This window comes from Lagopus muta, chromosome 6 (genome assembly GCF_023343835.1).
Source record: "Lagopus muta isolate bLagMut1 chromosome 6, bLagMut1 primary, whole genome shotgun sequence".
NCBI classification, from domain to species: domain Eukaryota; kingdom Metazoa; phylum Chordata; class Aves; order Galliformes; family Phasianidae; genus Lagopus; species Lagopus muta.
The window spans coordinates 54,114,178-54,130,117 of record NC_064438.1 but is presented as its reverse complement, the minus strand read 5'-3'; the positions used below and the strand labels follow the sequence as shown (position 1 = coordinate 54,130,117).

Genomic DNA, 15,940 nt, shown 5'->3' with positions numbered 1-15,940 from the left:
ATGGAAAAAACCCTTAATTTTAAGTGCAGTTAAATGTAACCCATTCACCTGCACGTAAGCTCATTCTGCTATAGCATATAATCCTTACATGAAAAAACCGCTGAGCACTAAAACCCTCCCTGCTCTGGGAAATTTTGGTCACGTACTGAAAATCAGTGTAATGTAGACAGCAAAAAGGTGATCAAACCCTTGTTTCTCTCACAGCAGCAGTGCCAAGAAGCCCCAAGCTGGCATTGCGAAGCAGCAGACACAAAGGGCTCTGCATTCTGTCAGCTACAGGTCATGGAGTTGGCTCAGCTCAGCGGGTGACTGCGTGGTGCCAGGGCGGTCAGCGCCCTCATCACCGCCGTGGTGTTCATGGAGGGCTCTGAAAAACAACAGCAGCTTCGTGGTGTTTGTGAGAGATGCAAAGAGCAGCTGTAGGAGAGCGTGCTGTGATGATAGAGGATGTATCAGCAGAGATAGCATCGCGGCCTGGAGGCAGGAGTGCAGCTCCTGCTCTGAGAGGAGCCGTGGCTGGTAGGATGTGATGTGACTGACACTGACAGAAAGGACAAATAGGTTAAAGTCGCTGTGATACCATTTTAAGGCCAGTGGAGGAATGCTGGGGCTGGAGTGGCAGGCTGAGGAAGCAATCTGTACAGCAGCTTTCAGATAGCATGAGTGAGTCATCGTGTTTTTCCCCCCCTAGTTTGATAAACGCAATCTAGCAGTAACCAGGCTGTATAGCCAAGGGAAAAGGGCTGTAAGAGCCACTGAGCAGGGAGAGCAGCAGGACATCAGGGTAAGGGAGGAGGGTGAGGGACATCTAGCAAGGGTTGCTATGAGTGAGCTTGGGCTGAAGGAAAGTATCTGAAACCGAGAGCGTGATGCGAGTTCTCTGCCCAAGTAAATTGTCTGTGGTTGACGTTGCCCAACAATAGTTTGGATAAGGAAGAAAAGGAAATTAAGGGCAATGCTTTTTTGAATCCCTGCAGAATACCAGCAGCCAGTCAGAGATCATCCAGAGGCTGCATCAGAGGTAGGGGGACAGCTTGGAGAAAGCACAAACAGAGAGGAGGAAGGCTCACGGTGAGAGGAGGACCCATCAGCTCCGTACAGGTTTCCAGTCTGCTGCTCTAAGGCAACGTGTACAAGTGTGCTGGTGGCATCAGAGTAGCTCCTAACCCCAACAATCTCCTAGTGGTAAAAAGCATTTATGACTCCAAAAGCCCAGGAGCTATACATGGCTACTGCTGCCTCTCTGTTCCTTAGGTCAGCCTCTGAAGGGCTGCCTTGCTTACAGCAGAGCTGTCTGTGCGTATGCTAAGAGTAATCCAATATTCCTACAGACCATTTATCAAAGAGAATCCCGGCCTGTGCTGTAGATGAGGGGTTACACAAATCATCCTGCTAGGTCCTACAACATACACAAATGTGTTCTCACTGCAAACTGTACTAAAGTAACACTGCAGCAGAGAACTGCCCCAGTCTGCGTCACCGAATCATGACAGGGTGTGAAATAGCAGAGTATGACAACACATTTTTGTACAAAAACAGTGAAGTTTTATTTCTTGCAGTAAGAAGAACAGTATGAATCTGGAAATTGATCCCACAATTAAAAAAAAATGAATGCAGGAAGCAGTGCTCAGAAAGGAAGGTTGCAGCACACTGTGTGCCTGAGATGGGTAACAACTGAAGGGAAGGACTAGAGGTAACCTAAGCACACCTTATGCAAACTGATCAGGTCATGACCAGAGCTCTGGTTTTCAGCTCTCTATGTCTTCTCCAGTGGAATCCTTGCAGGCACGCAGGCGCTTAGGGGCTGGTTTTTCTAGAAGAAAGTTGGAAAAGTTCTTTAGCATGCAGTAAACAGACAGAACTGAAGCACAAGCCACGCAATACACAGGATTGAACTAGAAGCTGTGAGCCCAAACACAAATGAAGGCTGTTACAGCAATAAAGGGAGGTCTTTCCTTCACGGACTGCTGGAGAGGACTCTCAAAACACCTGTGCTGAGCTGCTTTTTGACCAACATCTCAGCACTGCATGTAACAGCATAAAAATGTTTCGTGGCAATAAAACCTTACTCAAACCTCCCTCCAGTTCATGTAACTGCAGATGGAAAGTTCCCCTATCCCAACTTGTCACACTGTGCCAAGCTCAGTGTCACTGAACCAAGCGGTTTCTACAAGAAACAAATGAGCAATTTGTTGGTCACTGAGGATATCTAAAGGCAAAAGCTCTGCTTTAGGGCTGTGGGATGATGCTATGCAGGCCGTGAAGGCTTCTGCCGGAATCAGAGGTTGCTGATGAAGCCCCGCAGCTGTGGCACACACACACTTGTGGCACAAGTGGCCCATGGACTGATGAGGTGGGACCAATCTCAAACAGCAGAAGAGCAGCCTGAAACCCACATGCCACTTACCTCCAGCAGGGCAGGGCCTCTTGTACAGCACGTCCACTGGGATCTGGAAAGTTATGCACAGCATCTCCTTGTTTGGAGCAACGTTTCTAACCAGGTAAGTAGAGCAGCGGCCCTCCAGGGAGGCTCCCAGCGCTGCCTCAGCCCGTTCCTGGATGTCTTTGGTTGGATTTTCATGTTTGGAGAAACCATAGCAGTGCACGGTGGGGAGGACAGCAGCACTGCAGGGCTCTGCGACTAAGAGATGCCTGAAAGCATCCAGAAATTCAATAGCCAAAGCTGGCAAGTTCATGACGATGTGAAAAGCTGTTTTCTGCTCTTTTACAAGTGGGAGCTCTTTCCTTAGCTCTTCTCTCACCGGCCCCAGGAGGAAGTCCCTGCCATCCATGTTGAATGCTTTTATTCTGTTGTCTACTTTGTTTAGCTTGCAGTTGTGCAGCAGCCAGTTGTAGGATTCTGGGTTGAGATCATTTGCAAATACAGCACACCTCTTCTTTGCTGCTGGAATAGCAAAAGGTCCGATCCCAGCAAAGACATCAAAAAGGACATCGCCAGGCTGTAAGAGCTCAACGATACGGCCGTGTTCTGTGGAAAGACGGGGGTTCCAGTAGACTTTAGCAAAGTCCAGCTCATATGTGAAGTTATTTTCTTTGACCTGGAAGACAGAAACCTTTGGTTAAGTCTCCGTGTCTGAATTCCAGACACGTTAAAGCAAAATCAGTAATTAAGACAGCTAAAAAACAAAAGGTAATGTGCAGACTGACATTTGTCCCATTGATAGTGTATGTGCAACGTGTATAAACAGGTCTGCTCGTCATGAATAGCCATAAGGAATGTTTCAGCTGTCAATCCAGATGGCTCACTTATGCATTTCTTAATCACCAGGTGGATGTAAAGCAAGAGCTTAAAATGACCATACAAAATAAAATCTGAGGCTTTTCACGAGCTTTGTGGCTGTCTGACAACTCCATTATTGAAAGCAGATCTTGGGAAGATGCCTCAAACCCTCCTTAGCACAGAGTCTACACAATAAATAAGTGTCTGAGAATGATACAGCCCGAGAATGGCAGCAGCCAGCCAAATCCAGAGCCACTGGGAGCCAGTTGTGCTGGCTGAAAAACACCGCATTTTATCTCTCTTAAGGTGACAGAGACTGGAAACAGATCCAAGCCCAAACTTGAAGATGCCCCTTATCCTACCAACAGACCCAGAAACAAACTGTTTATTCAGACAGGAATGCAGTGCAATACAATGCTCTCTTCACACCACTACACTGAACTGTGTGGCTCTGAAGGAACTTATTCCAACTCACTGCGACGTTCGCTTTGCCAGCAAGAAACGTGCTGACGTGGATTGGCATCCCTTGGTGTGCACTCAGCTACACCAGATGTGCAATGAGCTAACACCATCTGCACAATATTTGCTTGTCACTTCTGACTTGACAGTTCAAATGCCTTCCCTGTGCAAGGCAGCGGCCTCACCGGTGTCTTTCCACCACAGCTCTCCAGTAGACGGCTTTGGGTTTTAGCACATGAAGTTTGAAGTAAGAGGGGAAAAGTCCTGTACCTTGGTTACCAGGTTGCTCTCTCCTGCAAGCACTTCCATTTGGAAATTTCTGTATGTGCTGTCAATAATATTGGTTTTATTCACCACACAGGTGATGCCTGGATTCTTGTCAACTATAACCTGGCCTGAAAAGAGGACAGGAGATATTCTGGTTAAGGAGCTACAACCTTAACGTCATATAAAAGATACAAACACTGCAGTGTACTTTCACGTTTATAAAAGCAAACACGTATTACAACAGCCCCCCCCAATGACTGCACAGTGCTGGATCTCACTGAAGCACACACACAGCCCTGATCCAACACTCAGAGCAGTGAGACCACAGTTATTGTTCAAAGAGTTGTGTCTTCTGTGTACAGCTAAAGCATCAGCACAAAGCAATTTAATGACAAAATATCAAAGAACAGAGTTGTTGTCAGCCCTCTTTGTGCACGTGGTAGTTTTGGGCAGAATAATTGTACAAATATCTTTGGAAATGGAATAAGTTCTTTGGTGAGAGCTGTTTACCTACCGATCAAATGTCTGTAAGGGAGCTGATGGTCCCTAAGATTCACATGAGCGATGTGACCAACACGGCTAAAGCCAGAGGTGACATCTTGGCCTTCAGGAAGGACCGCTCGTAGGATCTCCTCTGACTTGAAGTTCTCGTAAGTCAGCTCCAAATTGTACTTGGACACCTCAGGACTAATGTGAAGCTGTTTTAATACCTCTTTCTCTGACTCTCCCAATGAGAATTCCGGCACTTTATGAGGATCCAATATAACGAGTTTGCTGTCCTCATCTTCTGGATCCTCAACCACTCGTTTCAGCCCGGGTCGCTGCAGTACCGTCTGTTTTAGGGACTTCAGCAAAGTATGGACAATTTCCTTCTTGACTTTAAGAGCTGGAACGACGACTGTCCTTTTAAAAGCCTCTCTGTCGAGCAGCGTCATCCCACGCACTTGAGGATGCGGCGAGTACAGTCCTGGCTTCGTGTCACCCTGCACTGTTTCAGGCATTGTGAAAATTCTCCTCTTCTGATCTACTGCAAAGAGTGCAGGTATTCTGCCAGAACGCTGTGCCAATAGCATCCAAGCTGCTGGAGATGATGTATTTGATGCAGCTGGCCTATAATGATTAGTTTTCAGTAGTCTGGCAGAGTATCCAAATCCCCATAATATCCTAGAAGAGAAATCATTCATTTTATAGACATTATGTAACCATTCCATTAAAAAGGCTGCAAATCATATGGATTTGCTGTTCTCTTTAACTAGAATTTCCATGTGTACCAGGGAATCCACAACAGTTTTGCAAACCTCTTTATTATCAATTATACACGACAAATTTCTGTCCTTTTGCAAGCATGTTTTTAAACTTAACACATTGACTGACTTCAAGCAGTGAGATAAGCATCTCCTGCCAAAATACAACGGCCTCTCTCTATTCTAATAAATGCAATATTAATCCCAGTAAGCCAAATAAAAAGTTTCTACCGCCTTGATCCCACTGCCGGATCCCTTCTGCCTCTGATAAATGCATTACCAAGCAGTGGTTGCTGGAAAACAACTATTAGCAACACCGGTCACAGCTGCTCAGTAGGAATTCCTGCCTCCACATCCCAGCAGTACGGGTTGCACACAGCACTGCCTTTGCTCCATGAACCACATCAACTGCCAGAAAGGCAAAGGATTAAATGGAGGATTCTCCTAGCATTACAGGGAAGCATTAGTAATGTCTGCTCGGATGGCTGAACCATCCTCCAGAGCTTCTCATAGGATGTGGACTTGAAAAGGAGCTCTTTGCTTCTTCAAGTGGTTTCCTCCACTAGAGACAGACTGAGGGGTCTTGGGTGCTCCTAGACAGGAATGGATGATGCCGGTAGCATTGGAGGCTGATGCTGTCCTGTCTAATCAGGCAATCTGCTTTAAGGCTGGTGGTTGAGGAGAAGGCAGCCGTTCCACTGGCCTGCACACTATGAGCTGACAGTTGTGCCAGACGAGGTTCAGGTTGGATATTAGGAAAAATCTCTTTTCAGAAATAGTGGTGATGCAGTGGCACAGCTGCCCAGGGAGCAGTGGGGTCAGCCTGGAGGTGTTCCAGAACCATGGAGATGTGGCACTGAGCATTGGCCTGGTGGGGATGGGCTGGGGTTGGACTTGGGATCTTAGTGCTCTTTTCCAATCCATTTTCTGAACCCATAACGCAGCTCCCTGCTGCAGGCCCTTGGGTGCTGGAGCCCTGCTCCTGCCTTGCAGACCCCAGTGCTCCCACATCTCCACAACAGCTCATTTTCCTCATCCAAGTCTTTTGGCACCGCACGGCTCCCTTCCCTGCTGACTCAAACACAAGCACCACATTCTTTAGGTGCGCTCACGTCGGTGCATCCCATCGTCTCCCTTCAGCTTTCCCCTTCTCTCCAGCTGAAGACCGCCGACCCAATTAGCATGGATCCTCCATTACCACGATTTAATATCCACCACACCAGGCCCATCTGGAAGCCATTACAACAGCACCATCGCGAGAGGAACGACAGCATCGGCTCTGGGCAGGTCTGCCTTCCCGCAGCTGCCCCAGCGAGGCCTCTCCTCCCCTCCCACAGCCACGAGCGGAGCCGTGGGGATTCCTTCATACCGAACCGAGAGGAAAAAAGGACCTGGTAGGGGATACGGCCTCGGCTCCCCGAGAGGCACCGGGCTCAAAGCCCACGGCCTCTCAGGCCGGACGGGAGCCTCCCCCCGCGGAAGGCCCGGGTCGCCCCGCACGCAGGCCGCGCGTTGCCATGGTTACCGCCCCCCTCCACTCCCGCCCTCACCTCATGCCGAGCCCCTCCGCGCACGCCGGCACCCCGTTACGTCATCATTCCGCGTCGCTCCGAGAGCCGGGGGCGGGGTCTCGACGTAAGCCACGCCCCCCACGCCACGCCCCCCTCCCTCGGCGACGCCCCGCTCCGCTCAGAGCCGCGGCGCTGCGCGGCCATGGAGGCGCCGCCGCGGGGGGCCCAGCGGGGCTGGTACCTGTCCGCCCGGCGGCAGCGGGACTGCAGCCAGGGGGAGGACGGCGACGGCGAAAGCGAGGAGGACGAGGAGACCGCCCCGCTGCTGCCGCCGGCGTCGGGCAGAGTGCGTGTGAGGGAGGGGGGCGGCGGGCGGGCACCTCGCGGGCACCTCGCGCTGAGCGCGCTTTCCCCGCAGGGCTCCTCGCAGCGCGGCTCCTCCTTCGGCCTCTCCGTGTTCAACCTCATGAACGCGATCATGGGCAGCGGCATCCTCGGCTTGTCCTACGCCATGGCCGGCACGGGAGTCCTGGGCTTCAGGTGAGGTCCGGCGGGCGAGGAGCGGCCGTGGAGAAGCGGGGGGAGCAGCGGGGTTGTGCTCACGGACCGGCGGGGTGCGGGCGCGGCGTGCGGGGCTCGGCTCACCTCGCTCGGCGCTGCCTCTGTGCTGTTCTCTTGTCTCGCCCCCGTGTGCGCACTGTGGAAGGAACGTGTGGCCCCTGAATGGAAAGCACGACATGAGGAAATGCTGTCTTGTGATAAATGTTTTTTTTGTTTGTTTTTGCAAACGGAGCGTTTTTAAAGATAGAAAGCACGTTGTTGTGCGGGAGTTGCTCACGTGAATGCGTTGTGCTTCCAGCGCCCTGCTGCTGACGGTCGCCGGCCTCGCGGCTTACTCCGTGTTCCTGCTCCTCAGCATGTGCACGCAGACCGGTAAGTGAGGAGAGCTGTCCCACAGCCATCCTTCGTCTGGTCATAGAATGGCCTGGGTTGAGAAGGACCTCAGAGATCATCTAGATTCATCGAACAGTTCCCAATTGCCATTAAAAAGCCCCACAGATTCAAAACGTCTTATATGAAAAGTAAACACCAAACTAACTGATTTACTGGCAATACTGCCTAGCTGGCTTCTCATTTATTTCCCTCAGAATGCACCTGGCATATTCCCAAGAAGATAGGTCTCCTATTTCCTCACCCAAATAATTTTGTTGTGAGCTAGACCGTGATTTTTTGGTGTGTGGTTGTCTATATGCAGTCTCAGTGTTGCTCTCAGTAAGCAGCCAACTGCCTTTATTCTAACTGTAATACATTTATCCACTGTTTGAAGTGAATACTGGTCAGATTTTGTTATAATACAGGCTTCACAGATGTGTGTTTTCACAACATTTCTGATACTGGGTGAGAAGTGCAGTCCTTACTTAGAAATTACACTGCTTTGAGAATGTCCAAACAGGAGATCCTAACATTTGAGTTCTAGTCTGCTGCTAATATTTTAATTCTTGCTTGTTTTAATTGTTACTGAACGCCTGGCTGCTTCCTTGAGTTCCAGCACACAAAGGCCTTGTCTCAGTGGGAAGCCTCCATCTCTTCCAGGAACCTGGTTATTGTTTCCATCTCATCTCTTTTCCCCTCTTTTCAAAGGTGATGGGGGAAAGCTGCGTTCCATTCCTTACAGGCTGTGCTTTCTGTAGCTAGCTTTGGGCTCTCTCTGATCTTTGCTTCTTGACTCTTCTTAGATCTGCTGCTCCTGTCTTCACCTACTGAGTGATCTGCCTCATGCGCTCCTTAAAAACCTTCTTCAGAGGTAGGGCTACATCTGTGTGTAATATTGGCTGCTAAATGACTTGTGGCTCACTGCAACTCTTTTTTCTTTCTGAAGCTTTGCTTCTTAGAGAGGAATCAGAACCTGGGATAAATAGCTAGAAAGGTACATAGTAAAAGAAAAAAAGACTGAGGTAAGGGGTGAATCTTGGTGATGTTTGCTCGCTTCTTAAGTTCTGTATTATACAGGCACCGGATGGTGTTGTGTTGTTATCTGGTAAAATAATAGGAAGATATCCTTGCAGAGAACTGCTGGGGGTGAAAGAGGGAGGAGGGAAACTGAATATGGAGACCTAATACACACATCAGCATAGTTTAACTCCTCACTTATTTATTGTCAAAGGCAACACATCACCTCCTGGATGCATTGTGGAAATGCAAACAGCCGAAAGCAAGGAGTAGCCCTAAATGATGGGATGAAGGTACTCCCCTAGTCTGAAATGAGCACCATGTGGTCAGTAACTAGTTAGCACCTAGTGCTGATGGGCATCCCAGCTCTGGAGCTATGCTCAGGTGTCTCTGCTGCATTTTTGGTTGCTGTTTTAAGGGGTGATGGTGGTGATCTTTATCGGCTGTAGGTCCTGTGAACTACTGAAGTAAGTTGACATTAAATAGCATCCCAGGCTTTTCCTCAGGAAAAAAAAGGAGATGTGTGACCAGTTGTGCCTTTCCAAAGTGAAGTTTGTGTAAATACTTCTAAAGTAGAGCATTTTAACATTAAGCATGCGTTCATCTGTGAACGGTGTTACAGTATTAATCTGTGGCGAGGAATGGGAAAGTGATGTTAGTAGTTTTATACTGAAAAAGGTGAGCTAGGAAAGTGTGAAGGGGAAAGGGTAAAGAAAAGCCTTATGGGACTGTTGGAAAACTGTTCGCTCAGGTATTTAAATCATAAAAGTAATCCTAGGAAAGAGTCAACATATAAAACCCCTTCTGAAAAGGAAGCTTTAATATTAATTCTGTTTCAAACGGAGCAGCATTTAAGTTGTAGTTTGAAAACAAAGAAGTGCCTTGAGTTTGTAAGTGATGTTGGTGTGGGGTGGCTTTGTCCAGGTCAAATGATTTGTGAGGCCAAATGACTTAGAAAACAAACAGTGCCGTGTGTTGGGGTTGGGTTGGATGGGGTTTCCTCCTGGTGTTAATTCAGTGCTACAAAAGCTGTTTCAGGGCTTGGGGTGGCAAAATGCTGTAAGTGGAGGAATGAGGAATTTAAGGGGGATGTCCCTGGAGCTTCGTGGCTTTTTGCTTTTTTCCATTTGGAGCTGCTCACGAGGATTGCCTGTGCTTTTCTCACCAGTTTGACTTTGGGGTGAAATGATTTCCATTAGTAATGCACAAGAAATGAAGCCAGGCAGGCAGAATGCATTTCTGGCAGTAGTGCTGGATATTTTGTTCCATATATTTTTTTTGAAAGTACCAAAGTAATGTGATTAAATATTAACGCTCCCTCAGTGTTCGCAGGACTAAACTCATTAAATAACCAGAATGGCTACAAAAACTCTTCCAAGGCTTCGTGTTGCCAGTTTGGAGTTCTGTGGAAAACATTTTTTCTTAGTAATTCCCTGTTTGTGTGTGTTGGGTATTTGTTCCCATGCGGTACGAGCAGCTCTCAGACATACTAAACACCGGCCTTTGAAAATGCTATTTATCTGCTGCTAACTGCTTTGTAAATGTAAATCGAAGAAAAATAGAGGGTAAAATCTAGTAACAGACAATGAAATGTATTGAATATTTAATATGGCAGCCCTGGTACGGAGCTGCCTCCTCACCCAGGCCTCACTGAGAAAGGAACAAGCAGCAGGAGGAGCAGCTGTAGTCCACCAAGTGGAACCAAGGAAGGGGAGGCGAGAGTTGCATCAAGAGAGCTGTGTGCTTTGGAGGTTAATTTTACCCTCAGAGGCATTTACAGCTCTGGGCCGTTCTCTGGAGTTTTCATCCTTTTGGTATCGCTAGAGCTTCTGATGGCAGAATGGAGAGCAACTGTGGAAGACTTTAATATGATTTCCTCCTTTCTGAGAAGGGATCGTTCTGAGTTGTTTTGAGTATTAGAGGTGAGCTTTGGCTGCTCAGGAAACCGCAGGCTGTGGTGGTGTGATGAGTTGGGAAGGTGCGAGTAAGGGCAGGCTGCTTGCTTTGCTTTTGCCTCTGCTTTGGCTTGGTTTTGTTTGTTGTCGTCTGCTTTTTGTAACAGATTGCAGCCCAAGAAGGTGTTTACCTTCAGCAGTGTTGGAAGCTGTGTTTTTGAAAGCTGCCACAATAGTGATTGATTGGTGTTTATGTTTGGGGAAAGATGAAGGCACGTTTCTCTTATTGTCTTCACTTAAAAACAAGCATACACTTAAGAAATAAAATCTAGAAATAGCTTGCCTCTAATTCTTGAGACTAATAGCAAAATTCTTCATCGGTAGTGTTGCATGCAAAACTCTTTGGGAAAAGGCAGCCAGTTCCCAGTGTAGTACTTTTATTTTTTATACAGCTATTTTTAATGGTACATTGAATTCCTGGTGAGTCTGAATGGTCGGGCAGATATTTAGGAGCAAGAATGCGAGTGTATCCTAATGCTATTTTATAAGTAGGCTGTATTATAAAATAGTCTCTTAATTGGGTCCTGAGCTGCACTCATTTTAAAAGAAAAAAAAAAAAAAAAAAAAAGGAAAAGGCAAAGCTGGAGTGATTTTTGCAGTTAGGAATATTTTAGCTTTTTTATTTCTTTCTTATCGACAGCTGTCACTTCCTACGAGGACCTCGGCCTGTTTGCATTTGGATCAGCTGGAAAGGCAAGTGTTTGTTGGTGCCTGTGTGTTTCTTGTTCTCCTGCTTCTGATACACAGCTGTTAACTGCATAGTAAGGATATATGGATGCAATCCGTGTGATTGGTGAAGTTCTGATATTGTAAAAAATAAAAATAAAAATAAAAAATCATTTAGTTCCCAAAACCAACTTTCTCCTCCCTTTCAGCCAGTGTTGTGCTAGCTGTGTAACAGGCACTTCTTGCATACAAGTTTTTGTGCTCCTTTCCTGCCAGCGTGTTCCTCTTACTGTATTTCCCAGTGTCTGCTCGCTGGCTTTGCACTCAGGTCAGCTGAGCCATCCGTTCCAGGTTGGTTTCAGTCCCGTTGCACCGTTGCTGTGAGCTGTTAAGAGACACCTGGGTGATTTACTGCTGCTCTTGGAGGTTCTCGTAGAGCTCGGCGGTGTTTGCCTTTCATGCAGTTTCTACAACATATATAAACAGGGATGTTTCATGAATGCTAATGTTTTGATGTAAGCATACTGGGCACGTAAGTTGTGCTGTTTTAGTAATGGGAATTGTATCTGTTTTTCTTGATGGACATTGTTGACCAGTAACACGAAATACTAATGGTAAATACTGTGCATATAATACTGTGACTCTGCTCTGTTTCGTTTAAGTGATTCTAAAAGCAGGTTTGACCACACCACTGCAATTTCAATAGCTTTCTGAAAACCAACTCCTTCAGTGAGTTCTGCTTAACGGACTGAAGTCTCACTTCTGTTTTCATATAAGAGTCAAAACTGAGCTATTAGGTATAAGCTGCCATTAGCATTAATGAGCAGATAATGAGTGCAGTGTGTGAGATCAATATCTATTGAGCAGAGCGAAGATGTGATCGCCCCCAGCAGATGATTTCATACCATTCTAATATTAAGATATATCATCCTATTTTCCTGAGAGGGGCTGTGGGTATGTTAACCACAAGCCATTAGGTGCAGCAGCCATAGAAACACAGGGCGTAAGGGGATATTAAGATGTGACCAATTTTTATTTTTATTTTTTTTCCCCTCTTCTCTGCAGCACAGGGAAGCAATTCATGGCAAATATCTGATTTGTTATTTAGTGAATATTCCATGTTATCCAGTGAAGGAGGTATCACAGCTTTACTGTGGTGATTTGTATTATCCTCCCCAAATGTAACTGTTCTGTAGTTTACTATTTTAAGTCACTTCCTCTGCTAAAAATCATGGCTTTTCAGTGTGTATGGATTGAGGTATGTCCCAGCCACTGACCCAGGTTGGGAAGCTGTTTGGATTAAGCAGAAAGCCGGAGGTCACCAAGCCTTCCTAGAGGAACCCATGTTTTTCTGCAGCACTGACCTTTGCCTGTGGAAGCATCTGTGCTGTTCGTACACCTTGATCAAACAATGGAGTGCAGGACGCTGGCTGAGAGCTTGCCAGGGATAAACAAGGTTTGCCATTGCTGTGGCTGCCACTAATTGTTTTATCTCAGGCTCTTTTCTCCATTTGCAGTCTAATAACTGTGAACCCTACATTTGATCTCTGCTTCCTGAATGCATTGCTTTTTACTGGTGCTATTGATTTTTAGACTGTCCTCATTTATCACGGTCATTTTGAATTCCAGTGTTCTCCCTGAGCTTCTCTCAGCTTGGTCAGGCACAGATTGCAGTTTTTGCTTCTTTTGGTTTCTTTGTATGTTAAGATGTGCTCATTCTTCCCTCATCCAAGCCATCCACTACTGATAGAGCATTGTAGGACGATGCTTGAACTCCGGGCTGATAGTGAACTGCTGGTAACTGCTCCTGGGGTAAAGCAGCTCTTCACCCATACAGTGATCTCATGCTGAGAACACTGGTGTGATTTGTGAGGCTAGGGATCAGCAGATGGAAGCTTGCTGACTCTCCCTCTCCAAAGGCACGGCGCGTTTCTTTCCGTCGGTGACAAACGGCAATGCGCTGACATTCAGCTCATTACAGGTCTGCTGTGCTTTTCTAACTGATCGACTGGGAAAAACGGCAACTCTGCTTCCAGAACTTATTTGAAAATACAAATTTGGTTTTCTTCCACAATTGTGGTTTGATTTTATTTTTTTTCAACGTATTTTCCAGGCTGAGTTCTGGTAGTAGAAAGGCGCTGCTATGTAATGATGTACGGCACGAATGACTGCTGTGTAGGTGAGGGCACTGTTTTAGATCTGAGCTGAAGCTAAAACAGTGGGAAAGCTTCACACACGGCTGCTTGGGTTTTGTCAATTGGAAGTTAGCAACTGTTTAGATTCAGTCAACTATTTGTTTGCCCTATGATTGTCTCTATATTCTGTTAGTCCAGTGTGAGTAATAGCAATCACAAAAAGAAATGTCTGTCTAGTTTATAGGCATAAAAAACTTGTGACTGTTAATATTCATAGTTACATAGAGTGAGGAATAGTTTGCGTAGATCATCTCTGCTGTCTGAGTGCCTTTTCAGAGGCAAAGGATGATTTCCCTTTCTACCTACCTGACATCGATTGGGAAGCACTTACTTTCTCTATGATCTGCAAAACAAAGCTTTGCCCTTTAACTACTCTTGTTTTGTCATCTCAGAATGAAAATGCTTTTTTTTTTTTTTTTTTTTTCTTCAGGGATTGCTTTGCTTTTATATTCATTTGAGGTTGGTTTCCATGTGTTGTTTTGGTGAAGCAGAAGATGCCTTTCCTTTCAGTACTGGTTGCTGCTTTTGCATCTGGTCTGTTTAAGATTATGCGTATTTGTTTTTATGACCGTTACAGGCATACGACTCCAGTTATCCTTACCCTTTCTAAAGAAATCAATTTTTTTTTATAGGTCCTTGTTGCAACTACAATAATTATCCAGAATATAGGAGGTAAGAAACTTCATACGCTCGATTTTAACTGAGTGGGGTCTAATCTCTACAGTCCACAAAACTCCAGAAATGCCAAAGGCAGTAATGAAATGAAAGCGTTCTTAAGGTTGTGATTAAGAAGATGTAAGATCTGTGTGATCACACAGAGCTGAAGTGCTGTGGCCATGGGGTAGGTGGGTGCTTCCTGGGGGGCAGATTGTATGCCTGCTCTGCATCCCATGGTGTGGAGGACATCCATCAGTTGGCACTGCTGGCTGGAAGGGGGCTGCAGAACTGTCATCTCCCCCCTGTTCTTCTGGACATTTGTATCTTGGAAGCTGTATTTTTTTTTTTTTTCACATTGTGTGTTCTTGTGGTTTTTTTTTTTTCCTTTGGAACTTGCTGACCCATTTTAGTGATACGTGTAACAATGGAAAGCTCAGCTGTGACATTCCAAATGTGCTATATTGTGATAGGTTTTTCTTTGTTGGTTACCTTGGATTCAAATATTTTCAGTATCTTTCCTTATGTGTAACAATAAAATAACACGAGCTGTCTTTGCATTAAAATAATCACCTAAGCACTTCAGCTCTATTCAGGTACGTTTACATACTGGAGTTACAGAGTAGTAGAGTCCTTAGAAGTAAATAATCCAAAAGCCAACAGTGTTTAACAGAACTATTTTTATTTTCTTTGGCTGATTCCTTTGAATGTTTTGGATTCTTTCATTTAGATGAGGAAACAGTGTGAAGGTTCCCTCCTTCCCATTCTCTCCTACGCCCTCAAGACACACATGATTACCTGCAGTGCCAGGAGGAAACAGCATTCCAGTTTTGTTCTTCTTCCCTTTAGTTATCATCTGTCAAGTCCAGACAATTCAGTGATCTCTTGTTACTACGTTGTGGCCTGGTGCTAGACCAACTAACTGCTTGTAGGATAACATCAGAATCTTTTGTTACACTGGAAGCTCCTGTAATAAAAACTGCTTGACTTCAGCAGCTATTAAAACCCCTTGCATTAGCTTTAGACAGGAGCGAACATTTTAATTGCAAAATTAAGGATTATTTATTCACATGGGTTGTAGAGAATGTTCTGTAGCAGTGAACAAATGTTTTAATTTCCTTTACCGTTCAAGTGGACCTCTTAATAAATAGTACTGGGTGAGGGGGGGTACGCAGTGCAGGTTCTGGAGATCTGGGATAACGCACAGGGCTCTGTGGTCAAAGGAAATAAGGCTCTCATTTCTTCCTCCTAGCAGTTCATAACTTTCTCTGTGTCATTTTTAATAAAATTCACTTTGGTAACTCTAGAGGCCTGCGCTGGATACGAGCAGTGCTTGTTCTGTCCTTTGCAGTGGGCCTCTCTGCCAGCAAGTGGGGCCTGCTTTGCCAAGCGCTGCTTTTCTGTTCAGCTGGTCGAGGGGGAGGATTCTGCAGGTAGGAAATTCTCTTTTGGATGTATTCGAGCACCCTCATTTTGATGGAAGTGTTCAGAACTCTCTCGATGCTTCTGTTTCCAGTGCCAGTATTTTTCTTGTTAGAGTGGCAGCGTTTTGTGGATCCTCAGCTCTTGTTTGCAAAGATTCCAAGGAGCTCAGTTTCAAATACTGAAAGCAAGCTGGCTTTTGTTTTCTGAGCTAGTTGAGGTAGGTAAAATGAAGCCGTGCCCCAGACTTTGAGGAAGCACGCTTGTGGAACTGTGGGTTTTCACACACTGCTTTGGCACCTTCCTCCACACAGAATACGTGTTGTGCTGTCACTGTGCTATCAGTGTGAGGAGCTGCCTCACATCCTGTGTAGCA

General features: G+C 46.1%; 2 protein-coding genes across 5 annotated transcripts in view; one reads left to right on the top strand and one right to left on the bottom strand.

The window, feature by feature from the left end:
- Positions 1-804: 804 nt before the first annotated feature.
- TRMT5 (tRNA methyltransferase 5) lies at positions 805-6,834 on the bottom strand. Of its 2 annotated transcripts, none has more exons than XM_048948079.1 (5): positions 6,427-6,600; positions 4,482-5,131; positions 3,971-4,095; positions 2,408-3,059; positions 805-1,813 (listed from the first exon to the last, which is right to left on the bottom strand). In XM_048948079.1, exons 1-5 carry the CDS (start codon positions 6,576-6,578, stop codon positions 1,749-1,751), a joined length of 1,644 nt encoding a protein of 547 aa, XP_048804036.1. In that variant the 5' UTR covers positions 6,579-6,600; the 3' UTR covers positions 805-1,748. The 2 variants fall into 2 exon arrangements, with proteins under 2 accessions (XP_048804036.1, XP_048804035.1); XM_048948078.1 differs by lacking the exon at positions 6,427-6,600 and adding an exon at positions 6,762-6,834 and having other exon boundaries at positions 807-1,813.
- A 45-nt stretch (positions 6,835-6,879) lies between these two features.
- The window catches only part of SLC38A6 (solute carrier family 38 member 6), a 38,539-nt gene continuing 29,478 nt past the window's right edge, over positions 6,880-15,940 (top strand). Inside the window, exons 1-6 of one of the 3 annotated variants that reach the window (XM_048948082.1) lie at positions 7,224-7,262; positions 7,582-7,655; positions 8,459-8,526; positions 9,996-10,097; positions 11,268-11,320; positions 14,121-14,160. In XM_048948082.1, coding sequence (XP_048804039.1) covers positions 8,499-8,526; positions 9,996-10,097; positions 11,268-11,320; positions 14,121-14,160 — 223 coding nt within the window. In that variant the 5' untranslated portion in view covers positions 7,224-7,262; positions 7,582-7,655; positions 8,459-8,498. Of the gene's footprint in view, positions 7,069-7,140; positions 7,263-7,581; positions 7,656-8,458; positions 8,527-9,995; positions 10,098-11,267; positions 11,321-14,120; positions 14,161-15,940 lie in introns of those variants that run through there. The other 2 variants (XM_048948080.1, XM_048948081.1) reach the window with 2 other exon arrangements.

What these genes read in the sequence shown, in the direction of transcription:
- TRMT5 (XM_048948079.1), bottom strand. Translation starts at nt 6,578, where the DNA reads ATGAAGGAATCCCCACGGCTCCGCTCGTGGCTGTGGGAGGGGAGGAGA. An exon ending in AGAGCAACCTGGTAACCAAG is followed by an intron (nt 3,060 to 3,970) that starts GTACAGGACTTT and finishes TCTGTCTTCCAG; the next exon opens with GTCAAAGAAAATAACTTCAC. An exon ending in GAGGCCCTGCCCTGCTGGAG is followed by an intron (nt 1,814 to 2,407) that starts GTAAGTGGCATG and finishes ACTTTCTTCTAG; the next exon opens with AAAAACCAGCCCCTAAGCGC.